Raw genomic sequence first — 13,110 nt, 5'->3', positions numbered from 1 at the left:
TTGTGTTTTTGTACGATTCCCACCAGGGGGCCAATATATAAATTAAATAGAGTAGGGCTCAATATAGAGCCCTGTGGGACACCTTGCGTGAGAGGTATGCTGTCTGACATATGCAGATGCTGGGCAACTTGAAAGCTCCGTGTTCGAAGAAAAGAGGTCATCCAGCGTAATGCTGTACCCTAACCCCGCAGCGACTTAACCTCTGAAGAAGTAGGTTATGTAATACAGTGTCAAAAGCTGTGCTTAGGTCAAGTAATACCAAAGCAGCTGTTTGTCCTTCAGCCGCACACCTTCGCAAGGTTTCGATTGTGCGAAGTAGGGCTGACTCAGTAGAGTAACAGGCCCGGAAACCCGATTGAGTGGGGTGAAGCAAATCAATCGAATTGATATCATTTATGAGTTGGTTATTCACAGCTTTCTCCATAATTTTAGCAAAGAATACATATATATCAACATTAACAATAAAAGGTATGTAGGGAAAAGTATTCAGATGCTTCACACGGTAAGACTGATGCTCAGTAAGTTCAATGCCCGCAATTGCTGTTACAGATACTGACTGCCAATACGCACATATTGGATATATATAAGCAAAGGCAGGGTCTGTGGACCTTATACCTATGATGATATTGTAAAAGTAACTCAAAGACAATACTCACAGTGGCCAAGAAACACCACCTCGGTTGTCAGCTGTGCCCATGGATCCTGGAGACCAGCTACGAACATTCAAGGCGGTAACAGCAACGATGTGGAACTAAATATAAGCCACAATAGACAAGGAGCTAGCAAGGAATAGTGCTTAACAGGAAAGGTTACACAAAACGTACAGCTGGCATAAAGCAAGTAAAAAACAACACAAGGAAACTGGAAGCTAAAATAGCAGGGATAGGAAGGTAGCAAACTAGAAAATGGAACTAAGGTAAATGGGAAGAAAGGCAAGGACTGGGATAAAGGGAGCTACTGGCAGAAAGACGTGCATGCTTCAAGGAAGACTTAAATAGTGCTGGCACAGAAATCAGGAATCCAGGTAATAAGAATAACAAAAGCTCAGGAACTTATGAAATAAGTTGTCAGCCAAACAGGAACACTACTACACTGACCAACGCTGGACTGAAGGAAATTTGGGCGTACAAGACCTCACCGTGAACACATGCATCAGGTGTAGGCAGGCTAGCACCGGCCAACCACAAATGTGCTGAATTCCTCCTCTCATCCTAGGCCATCAGAGGTAGAGATGAAACAGTGAGCGGGGCATTCTGGTTAATAGAGTTTTTAGAGAGAGCAGAATGGCTTTCACAAAACCTGGCATGGATCAAAAATGAACTGGAATTTCTGAAAAGCACCCAAGAGACTGGTATTCAGTATGTGTGTATAGTAGGTGAGTCGTAAGCTTGTTAGAACACTGCAATGTCCCACAGTAAAGACCTCTGTTGGTCGACATGAGAACGCAGGGAGCAAATTATGACAATATATTAAAAACACATTCACTGGTATTGATGGATTAATTTTAAAAAAACAAGCCTTTCAGTTGTGCTAGGAACTTTACCATTACTTGTTACGAAGGTGACAAGAAGAAATCATCACCCAATCAGGCCCTCAGTTTGCAGGCAACAACAATGTTACAATGTCTGGTAAACACCTATAACAGCAACTTTGAAAAGGAGAAATTAAGTAAATCACTGTGTGACTGAGCATCCAAAGTGCAGGCAAAATTAGTAGCCATTTCTTAAAATATTATGCAAAAATAAAATTAAAAAATGATTCTTTTAAAGAGATTTGTTATTGAAGAGAAACACGCTATTGTGAAGTGAATGTTAACAACGTGCACAAACCAATGTGCACAAGCTTCTAAAGTTACTCAAAGTTAAGGGAGCAAATGGGTAAATTGGGCAGACCCGTTGCCCCATTCTGCATGCTGTGGTGGGTGGAAGCAAAATATGAATGACAATTCAACACACCAACAGACCAATAGGTGAAGCCTGCTTTCCAAAAGCCACTCTATTTATGTACGTTATGTATGAATCTTTTGGAAAGCAATAGTATGGTGAGACAGCTAAAAATAAATCAGGTGCCAGACAAAATAAAAAAAATACTTTTTGGGACCCTTTTATAATGTTTGAACTTTGACTAGTTTGGACTACATTTGGCGTGACAATGTCCCGAGTTCTGGAATGTGTATTTCTCAATTTCGGTGCAAACTGGCAAAGACATGGGACACATTTAACAAGGATGCAAAAACGGATTGTTGTTTCTACCTTAATCCTGCATTGTGGTTGTTTTTAATATATATACAAAAGGTTATATCCATCTTCAACAATTTATGTGCATATTCAACTTAAGTAAATCATTGAATCAATTCATACAGTATATTGGTTAAATGCAAGTGTTAGGCAATAGGTTTTAGGACAGCATTTAGAACTTATGTTATGGAGATTTGAGGGCACACGGTTTGCCTTGCTTGTTTTCCTTTTGCTGGGAACCCCTTCCTCCTGCCTACCAGCTCTAACCATCCCCCACTAACAAGAGTTGTCAGTTACCATTGTAGAGGGGGATTGCTCCTGGTCAATGTTTCCAAGGCTGAGGAATGGCCTTCACTGAATTCTGTTGGAGCCTGCAACGCGGAGGACAGGAGGCACTCGCCCATGAACGCTGAGGCCGTCAGACCAAAACAATGGAGGAACACATAGGCATAGAAGTCATAATCTAGGCGGCACAGCTACCTTTGACTCTTGGTTGTCTTGCACGCGCTTTACGCAATATACACCCCCACATGCTGTCAAGCAGTGATTGACAGCCAACCACAGAGAAACAACCACAACCTGCATGAATTAAAGCCAGTGTGCTACTCCCACGTGATTATGCACTGCAGACTGTTGGAATCCTTGAATGTGAAGCATAGTGGCACCCTGCAGCAACCAATGGCCATAGGAGTGATCCATAAAAACAATACATTAAAAAATAAAACAAAGTTTTCTTTCATTGTCCAGGGCCCTACTACAATGATACCGATGCTCATACAGTGCTGACTAAACCACAACTGGACCTAGCACCTGACCGCCTTCTGGACGCCCAATGTTCTATCAGTGTGGCATTGAGAATCAGGTGACGCGTCCCATCACTGATATCCACAGTGGCCTCAGTCACAGCCTCTTCTACTGGTATAGCTCGTCTGATATACACCAAGAGCCCCTACTCAAGATTTGCACTGCTTGGTCAGTGACATTCACACATTGGTAATTCTCTCCTCACTTATACGGTCATTCACCTCCATGTTCTTTCCTTGCAGGTGATTCACTGCAGCGGATACCTCAAGATTCGGCAGTACATGCTGGACATCTCCTTGTACGATTCGTGCTACCAGATCGTGGGACTGGTGGCGGTGGGTCAGTCGCTGCCTCCTAGCGCTATCACGGAGATCAAGCTGCATAGCAACATGTTCATGTTCCGCGCAAGCCTGGACCTCAAGCTGATATTCCTGGACTCCAGGTAAACTGTTCAACATCTCAGCCCTCAGAGCCACCCGCGCGAACAGCTCAGCCTGTCAGATCCAATTACGGCTCCACAACATGGTTCGCCAAGCAGACACTGTATATATTGTATTACTATGTATCTAAGATGGTAGCAATTACACGCAATTTACATATGCATGCAATCACTGGAATGTTGGTCAAAACTATGGGGAAAATCCTGAAGTTTTATCAATACACATGCTGTCCGGTCTGTGCAATATACAAATGCATGAGGAGAGAGCCAGGAGCGAGACAAAGCCAAGTCTGTGTTGATTGATAAATTATAGGAAAGACTTGAATTTTACTTTTTTGTTCACATACTTCAGATTATGAACAAACTATACGTCATTAAAAAGAAAAGGAGATGAAAGCTCTGGGCAGTGTGGGTGCTCACAGTGTCCAGATGACCTGCAGTATTACACGAGAAAAGAAATTGAGCCAAAATTCCTGAGAACTGAAATAGATGCTCAGTCTACCTTCGAAAAAAACTCAATCATGTGCTTTCTTTCCTGCAAACCTTTAGAGTAATCTAATTTGTATGTATAACAGTAACATATTAAAATAGATAATATGAATATATTAAGATGGAGTGGAGAGTTGGTGTTAGAAATGCTGGATCTGTGCTTGACCTTCTTTCATAGGCACCAGTTCAACATATGTTGGCACCATTCAACCTTTCATCCTTCTGAGGTTGATGCATTAACCTGGAGAACAAAAAACATCTATTAATCTGTCAATGTTACCGGTACACCCCCTGGGGATACCGTGGGCTATACAAATATGCCTTTTATGTTAGAAAGGCACTGTATCTTGAAGTCTTCCAGAGCTTAATGGGAAAGAAGGAAACAGAGGAAAAGAATGAACTCATCTCTACACAGTCAATTTCTAGACCCAGATTGTTGAAGAGAAATTGGTACCTGGACAAATTTAAGGTCCCCCATTATCAGAAAGTCTGAGTTCAATAATTTAGTGAAAATGTAATCAAGCACATAGCACTTTGCTAAGGGGAGAGATGCAGGTTTTAGGTTTGGCTTGACAGTGCAGATGTCTGCATGACTCATTATTACAGTTTCTTTAAAATATGTATAGAGTGGGCTTTGGCTGCATCCAGAGGACTATTCCCCTCTCAACTCATGCCTTAACCTGTTTGCTGTGTAACTGCGCCTCCTAAAGAGTCCACAGGACTGTTTTACACCTCAAAAGTACTCTCAATGATCACACAATTAATGCTTCATCCCAGAGATGCACTGTATACAGACAGCAATCGTTTTTTGTTTTGTTTTTTCAATGCAGTGTTTTTTCCAATGTTTTAGTCAGATCTCTTTCTTCTTCATTTTCTTTACTTCGGTCAATAAGACTCAAATCATGGAAGCATATAAAATGGTAAAAATGACATTGAAAATAGTGTTAAAACATCATTAATTTATGAAGTCTAACGGCATATTTTAAAAAAATACTCCCACTCTAAAACAAATTTCCTGCGTACGAAGAGCTGGCAAATAAATTAAAGCGGCTCTTCAATTTGTGATCCTTACCTTTTGCAACGCTGGGATTATCATTCCCTTAGACAATTCTTTATAAAATCTTCAAAAAATACAAAGTACAACGACGTTTGGTCAGATATTTCGTCATCAGGGCAACGGCTAACAGTGGTGACATCATATTGACCAAGAGGGAAAAACAGTTTCCATCTGACTGAACCCAAGCAGAGTCTAGTGAGAAGCAATGTCTCCCAGCAGTGATTAAGCCAATCCAAGCAAGGCTCAATCCCAGGACATGTTTAAATCATCGCATAACTTCTGAGGGTATCCAAGTAGCTATCCCCGGCCCACTTTATCAAAAAATGATCCTTTACCCATGGCTTGTCCTCCTGGAGGCTGGGTCAGGAAAGAGGCTAGGTTTCCCTAAACTGGATAAGTTTGACTAGATGTACTTAAACCAGGATATCGAAGATCCCAAGGCACACGCCAAACAGCCCTTTATTACATCTCTATCAAAGGAGGCCTGGACATTACACCAGACGGCACACCAGAGTAACCGAGGGGCCAGTTTTATACAATCTTCCATGTAATCTAAACCAAGCTCCCCGTGCACCATAAGGTTGTGGCTGCTGGGAGCTACCCCCCAAAATCTACAAAGCACACTATTTTCATCAATCTGTAGATTTGCATTTTACAGTGACTCCAAATACCAGCATCATATTTTCAAAACATGGACACACCTATGTCTAAAAATCTCCACGAGCAGACAAATGAGCCTATACTATGCTAGTTCCTAAGGGAATATCAGAGGATGCAGAGAGGAGCAGTGACTAGAGAGCAGGTAGCTACACTGGACGAGTGAGCCTCAAAGAAAATTGAGGGTTAGGGGTGGCGAGGTGCTGTTTGAAGTGGTGAAGGTGCCACTCCTCCCAGAAGTGTAGCAAGGCTAGGATACCCACCACAGAAATGTCATTCAAAGAGGAGGTTGATCTCTCTGTAGGGATGCTACAGATCAGGGCAACGATGACTCAGAGCAAACTGAATCAACCTCAGGCTAAAAATGATGGTACTCAAGAACCCAGAATGCAATCCCTTGGTCTCCACCGAGGCACTTTAGATGGCAGTGCTGAGATCCATCTTAAAGGAAGCAGAAGGTAGTCTTCCTGCTTACGCAGGGTTTGTGCTTTATTTGAGGTTGCCATCTTAAAAGCTGCCTTAAATTTCCTGGTTAAAGACCAGAGCGAACATTAGCAATAAGAACTAGAGACTGGCATTTTATCACTCTTGTCATCTTTATCTGTCAGGGCACTTATCACCAACTAGGATGCAATGTTCCCTGTGGAGTTCCAGTGGCAGGATATCTTGGAAGGTCAATACATGTGTGGAATGAGTCTGGAGAACTGAAAACATAATATTTACATCCATTCATTCTGCACAGAGCCAGATTAGGAAGTCTCCTCAGTGATCTTTTTTGGAATCTGTAAGGCAGTAGAATGGCTCAGTGATTCCAATACATCCTGCTGAAAAAGGCAGTGATTAGCAGGTCACACGTTCAAATCCCGGCACGGATGACTTAGCCTTCAATCCTTTTGCAGGTCAGTAAATTGAGTATCACAAACTGGGTAATAATAACATGTAATTTAAATATTTAAGGGTCCATTCTAATGTGGCCGGTAACTGTAGGGGCAAATACGAACCCTAAGTTACAGATTCCTTCTGGCATTTTCACCCAGGTACCAGCCATTCTGAATTATCAGGCCAAGAAAGGGGAATCACATGCTGGATGCAAAGTTATTGGGTCCGTTACCTAATGTGATTTCAGATTCCGGGCACTTTTCTGGGCATTTTTCCTCCAGCTTTCTGTAGGAAGAAAATGTACATGGAAAAATATTAGGTTTTACCAGGTGCATCCCCGCTCCTGGGAAACCTAGGAATCATGTGGGAAAGATACCACTCCACATGACTCAAAATAGGCACCTTACAAAAGGCAGAAGAGCTGTACGAAGTGACATAAAAGCAAGCAATAACGTGCTGTCTTAACCAGCTGATACCAGTTTGCCAACACCAGATCTAGCATTTGTCCCAAGTGGAAGACCATATTTAAACATGCATTGGTAAAGTCAATAGGTCTTGCCTATGCAAGAGCTATAGGGTTTACAATATGCTTTAGCAACATTGTGCACCAGAATGGCTGCAGTTCAGCATATCTAAAAGTTAGTGGGTAAAGGAGGGAGGCAAAGAGTGAAGTGTCATGGAGTAGTGTACTGTTCTGTGGAGGGAGTCGAGTGGAAGGGCGCAGAGTTGAGAGGCATAGAGTGGAGTACAGTGTCAGAGTTGAGTACAGTGACGTAAAGTGGAGTGGCATAGAGTGTCCTGGAGTGGTATTGCATACAGTGGAGTAGCATAGAGGGTGTTGCTTATAGTGGAGTAGAGTGTTGTAGAGTAGAGTGAGGTAAAGCGGCATGGAGTGGCATAGAGGGAGTTGTGTAGAGTGTTGTCTGGAGTGATGTCATAGAATGGCAGAGTGGAGTAGAGTACTGTAGAATGGAGTGGCATAGAGTTGAGAAGTGTGTCAGTGGAGCACAGTTTAATCGAGTAAAGAGTCATAGAGTGGAGTATCGTGGAGTGTTGTAGAAAGGAGTAAAGTGGCCTAGCGTGAAGTGGTTTAAAGTACAGTGGTGTAGAGTAAATTGGCGTAGAGTGCAGTGGCATAGGGTACATTGGTCTGGAATACAGTGGTGTAGAGTGAATTGGCAAAGAGTGCAGGGATGTAGAGTAGCATAGAGTGAGTGCAGAGGCGTAGAGTAGAGCGGTGAAGAGTAGATTGCAGTGGTGTAGAGTGGAGTGGTGCAGGGTACAGTGCAGTAGAGTGGCATAGACTTGAGTGGTGCAGATCAGTGTGCAATGGTATAGAGTGCAGTCATGCAGAATAGAGTGTCAGAGTGCAGTGTCATAGAGGGTTGCAGAGTAGAGTGGTGCAGAGAGCAGTGACGTGGAGTACAGTAGTGCAGAGTAGAATAGAGGGATAGTGGTGTAGAGTGATTTAGGGTGTAGTGGCATAGCGTGCAGTGGTATAGAGCAGAATGTTGTAGAGTATAGTGGCATAATGTGCAGCGGTGCATAGTTGGCATAGGTCCAATGGTGTAGGGTGCATTGGTTTTGAGCAAAGTGGCGTAGAGTGTATTGGCTTATAGTGAATTGGCCTAGAGTGCCGTGGTTTACAGCACAGTTGCATAGAACAGACTGCAGAGGTGTAGAGTGACACAGCACATAGTGCAGTGACGTTTAGTGCAGTTACATAGAATAGATTATTTCAGAGGAAAGGGGAGTGGTAGAGGGTAGAGTATAGTGGTACAGTGTAGAGCTCAGTGGTGTAGAGTCGAGTGGTGCAGTGTTGATTGGAGTGGCGTAAAGTGGAGTGGCACAGAGAGGAGTAGAGTGGCATATTGTGCAGTGGCATAGCGTGCAGTTGCGTAGAATAGATTGTTTCAAAGTAGAGTGAAGTGGTGTAGAGTGAAGTGGTATAAAGTAGTGGCATAGGGTGGATTGTCATAGAGTGCAGTTTTGCAGAGTGGAGTGGTACAGAGTGGAGTGGCCTAGACTGGAATAGTGTGGAGTGCAGTGGTGAAGAGTGAAGTGGTGCCTGTTATAGTGGATATAGTGCACTGTAACAGAGTAGAGGAGTAAAGAGTAGAGAGGTGTAAAGTGAAGTGATGTAGAGTGCAGTGGTGCACAGTAGATTCGAGTGGTATAGACTGCATTGGCATAGAGTGCATTAGAGTGGTGCAGAGTAGAGTGCAGTGGCATAGAGTAAAGTGGCACAGAGTAGAGTGGCAGAAAGTGCAGTGTTGCAGAGAAGAGTGTCGTAGAGTGCACTGGTGTGAAATGCAGTGGCATAGAGTGGTGCAGAGTAAAGTGACAGAGTGCAATAGTGTAGAGTGGCATAGAGTTATAGTGGCGCATAGTGCAGTGGTGCAGAGTAGATTGGCCTAGAGTGTATTAGTTTTGTGTAAAGTGGTGTAGAGAGCATTGGTGTAGAGTGCAGTGGCATAGAGTGCAGCAGTGTAGAATAGAGTGGCATAGTGGGGTGTGGCGTAGAGTGGAATAGAGTGGCATAGACTGCAGGGGCATTGAGTAGATTGTTTCAGAGTAGAGTATTGTAGAGTAGAGCGATGCGGAGTAGAGTGGCATAGAGTTCAGTGGCGGAGAGAGCAGGATTGCAGATTAGATTGATGTACAGTGAAGTGGCATAGAGTGGAGTGGTGCAGGATAGAGTTTAGTGGCATAGGGTAGAGTGATGCAGAGAAGAGTGGCGTAGAGTGATGCAGAGAGCAGTCATGTAGAGTAAAGCAATGCAGAGTAGAATAGAGTTGTATAGAGTACAATAGAGCACAATAACGTATACTAATATATATATATATAATATAATAGTAGCATGATAACGTAGAGCACAATAGTAAAGTGTGATGTAGCGTTCAGTGGCATGAAGTGTAATGTTGTAGAGTATATTGGCGTAAAGTGCAGTGGTGCAAAGTAATTGGCGTAGGTCCAGTGGCATAGGGTGCATTAGTTTTTAGTAAAGAGGTGTAGAGTGAATTGGCATAGACTGCAGTGGTTTAGAGTAGAGTGGCAAAGCATAGAGTGCGGTGGTTTAGAGTGGTGTAGCATAGAGTGCAGTGGCATAGAGTGAAGTGCAGTAGAATGGCATAGAGTGCAGTGGCATAGAGTAGAGTGTCTCAGAGTGGAATGGTGCAGGGTAGAGTATAGTGGTGCAGGGTAGAGTGCAGTGGCATAAAGTAGTGGCGTAGAGTACAGTGGCATAGAGTAGACTGGCATAACGTTGATTGCAATGGCATAGAGTGGAGTGGTGCAGAGTGGGGCAGAGTGGAGAAGAGTGGCATAAAGTGCTGTGGAATAGAGTGCAGTTGTGTAGTGTGCATTGGCGTGGAATGGTGCAGGTAAAGTGAAGTGGTATAGAGTAGTGGCGTAGAGTAGAGTGGCATAGAGTTCAGTAACAGAGTACAGTGGTGCAGAGTAGAGTGTCAGAGTGCAGTGGTGTAGAGTAGAGTGGCATAGAGTACATTGGTGTAGAGTGCAGTGGCATACAGTGGTGCAGAGTAAAGTGATGTAGTGGCATGGAGATTAGCAAAATGTGCAGTGGCTTAGAGTGTACTTGTTTTGAGTAAAGTGGTCTAGAGTGCAGAGGCATACAGTGCAGTAGCATAGAGTGGAGTGGAGTGGCGTGGAGTGGAGTGGTGCAGAGTGGAATAGAGTGTTGTAGACTGCAGAGGCATTTAGTAGATTGTTCCAGTGTAGAGTGAAGTGGCATAGAGTGCAGTGGTACACAGTAGGTTAGAGTAGTTTGGTGTAGAGTGCAGTGGCGTGGAGTGGAGCGTTGCAGAGTTCAGTGGCGTAGAATTCAGCAGCATAGTAAGGCACAAAATAGAGTGGCAGAGTGCAGTGTTGCAGAGTAGCCCTTCATAGCGTACAGTAGTGCTTAGTAGAGTGCATTGGCATAGAGTGCAGTGGCAAAAAGTAGAGTGGCATAGAGTGGAGTGGTGCAGAGTAGAGTGGGATAGAAGGGCAGTGGAGTAGAGTATCTTGGCATAGAGTGCGTTGGTTTTGAGAAAAGTGGTGTAGAGTGCATTGGCATAGAGTGCAGTGGTTTACAGTTGAGTGGAGCAGAATGCAGTGGTGCCAAGTGCAGTGGTGTAGAGTAGATTGTTTCAGAGTAGAGTTCAGTGGTGCATAGTGGAGTGGTGTAGTGTGGCGTGGTGAAGAGTAGAGTGCAGTGAAATTGAATGGTGCAGAGTGGAGTGGGATAACGTGGAGTATGGATGGTATGATAGTGTACTGCCATCACAGACAAAACATCTTCAATTGAAATGACCATTACATTTGCACTCACATACAGTTGTACTGATTTAACGTATACAGCGTACATACAATGTGTGGAAATGTCATCACCTACTGCATTGATTTGATCGTCAGCACAGTTCATTTACAGACATTTAAATTCAGATGTATGCTAGAAAAAAGTAACATTGAAAGCCTTCCTCAGGCACTTCTCCAGAGCCAGCATGATTGTCACATACATCCTCTCACTTTGAAGTTTGAGGAAGAAAAATAGCTCAACAGAAGACACAGCTTGACGTTTGACCTCTGTCTTTGAATGCACAGCAAATGTGACAAAATAAGAACAAGATGTAAAGGCCTGTTTACAGAAAGTGAGTTAGTGGAAAAATACAGTCATTACTAACCCTGGGCGTAGTTCGCGAAGTAGCACTACGTGAAGCTACGCAAAGTGCACTTCGCACTACGCGAGCTACGCGTAGCACTTCGCAAACTGCGTTGCACCCTGTTCGCATTGTGCAAGATGCCGTTTTCAATGATTGCACAGTGCGGACAAGCATCCGGCACTGTGCAATCATTGAAAACGGCATCTTGCACAGTGCGAGCTGTAGTTTTCTGCCGCTCGAGTAGATTTTTACTTGAGCGGCAGCTTTCTCAACGCGGACTGGTAGTTTCTCATCGCGCGCGGTCGCGAGCATACGCGACCACTCGCAATGAGAAACCTGACCTCCTCGCGTTGAGAATCTCGCCGGGATGTTTATTTTCCACGCTCGCGATCGGCAACTTGATGTTGCTGATCGCGAACAAGGAAAAAGACTCGCCGGGATGTCATTTTGCTTGCTCGCGGTCGCCAACTTGATGTTGAGGACTGCGAGCAAGCAAAAAATGACCGCTGCGCTACGCAATGCTATGCTAAGCATGTTTGCACTGTGCTACGTGCAATTCGCGTAGTGCGAAGTAGCGCAAACTTCGCAAACAACGCGAGCGTAGCGTAGTGCTTTGCCCAGGCTTAGTCATTACGGTTCAGGCAACGGGAGGGACGAACTGAACCTGTAGAGCCTAAAGTACATAAAGCCAGAGAATAGAAAGCCAGTAAAATGTGAGTTACAAACCACAAAGCCAATGGTACTCAACGGGCAGAATGCAGTCCTGGGTCAACTTTCTGAAAGTCTCCAAGATGTCTTCAGCAAACCAGACAGCTACATTGTCTGGTAGGCTGCCACCTAAAAATCATGCTGGAAAAAATGGACTTTCACTTTAAGGAGTCTTTAAGGATTGACACAGTTCATAGGGGTATGCCACAACAATAAACAGAATGTTTCTTCAAGATGTTACTGATTGTACCATTATACAATTCTAGGGTGGCAGAACTGACTGGCTACGAGCCACAAGACCTCATCGAAAAAACCCTCTACCATCATGTGCACGGCTGTGACGTATTCCACATCAGATATGCCCATCACCTACGTAAGTAAGAAGACATTCAATCCCTTCTGTAGTGAGATTCTTTTATATGATTGATTGTCCTGGTGCTTTCCCACTCGATTTATATGCTCTTTCTTAGCACATTGCACTGAAAATTGCATTTGATGTAGAAATTGTCACAAAATTAGTATTGTGTAATCTTTCACTACCTGTATTCCACCCCAATTGGTAGTAGTGGTAGTCCAGTTAACCAGATTGGGATTGAAGATCTGATAGATTGACCAGCCCTCGATGACCTCTCCTAGTAGCATGGAGAGACGCTCAATCAGACATGGACTCGTTTGAACACTTCATTACAACAGCTGCATATTGATATTGGTGCCTTTAAGTCAGAAACACACAGATTGACACAGGAGTTGGCTGCACATAGGACAGAGACATCAGCTTAGTCTAAACAAGTCGAGGCTTTCCAGTATAGACAAATAACTTTGCGGATGAGGGTGCTTCATCTTCCAAGACTACAGACATCGGTTCAGTTAGTACTGGGTCAGGTATGTCTACCTCTGGTGGAACAGTAATAGTTACTGCGCCTACCCCTTTCATTCACTTACCTCCATCTGAAATATTCATTGGAGGCCCTTGTAAACTACCTTTTTGTCTTATGCAGTGAAGTCTCCTGGTGACCAGTCTCAAGTGGCTTTTTTGGTTTCTTACTTTAGTGGATATGCTGCATCTTGGGCAGTGGCATTAGTCAACTATAAGAACCCCAAACTGCATGATTGAAATGGGGTTCTCACTGAATTCAGACTTAATGTTAATTAACGTCAAATTTAGCTATCAGTGGG

The 13,110-nt window shown here is 43.8% G+C and overlaps 1 protein-coding gene across 2 annotated transcripts in view; it reads left to right on the top strand.

Moving 5' to 3' along the window:
* Positions 1–13,110, top strand: part of SIM2 (SIM bHLH transcription factor 2) — a 484,182-nt gene that overhangs the window by 381,645 nt on the left and 89,427 nt on the right. For both annotated transcript variants that reach the window (XM_085621287.1, XM_085621288.1), the window contains exons 6-7: positions 3,284–3,483; positions 12,201–12,307. In XM_085621287.1, coding sequence (XP_085477413.1) covers positions 3,284–3,483; positions 12,201–12,307 — 307 coding nt within the window. The remainder of the gene's footprint in view (positions 1–3,283; positions 3,484–12,200; positions 12,308–13,110) is intronic.

Source organism: Triturus cristatus, chromosome 8 (genome assembly GCF_964204655.1).
Source record: "Triturus cristatus chromosome 8, aTriCri1.1, whole genome shotgun sequence".
In the NCBI taxonomy this organism is placed as follows: Eukaryota; Metazoa; Chordata; class Amphibia; order Caudata; family Salamandridae; genus Triturus; species Triturus cristatus.
This window is presented reverse-complemented; position numbering and strand designations above follow the sequence as displayed.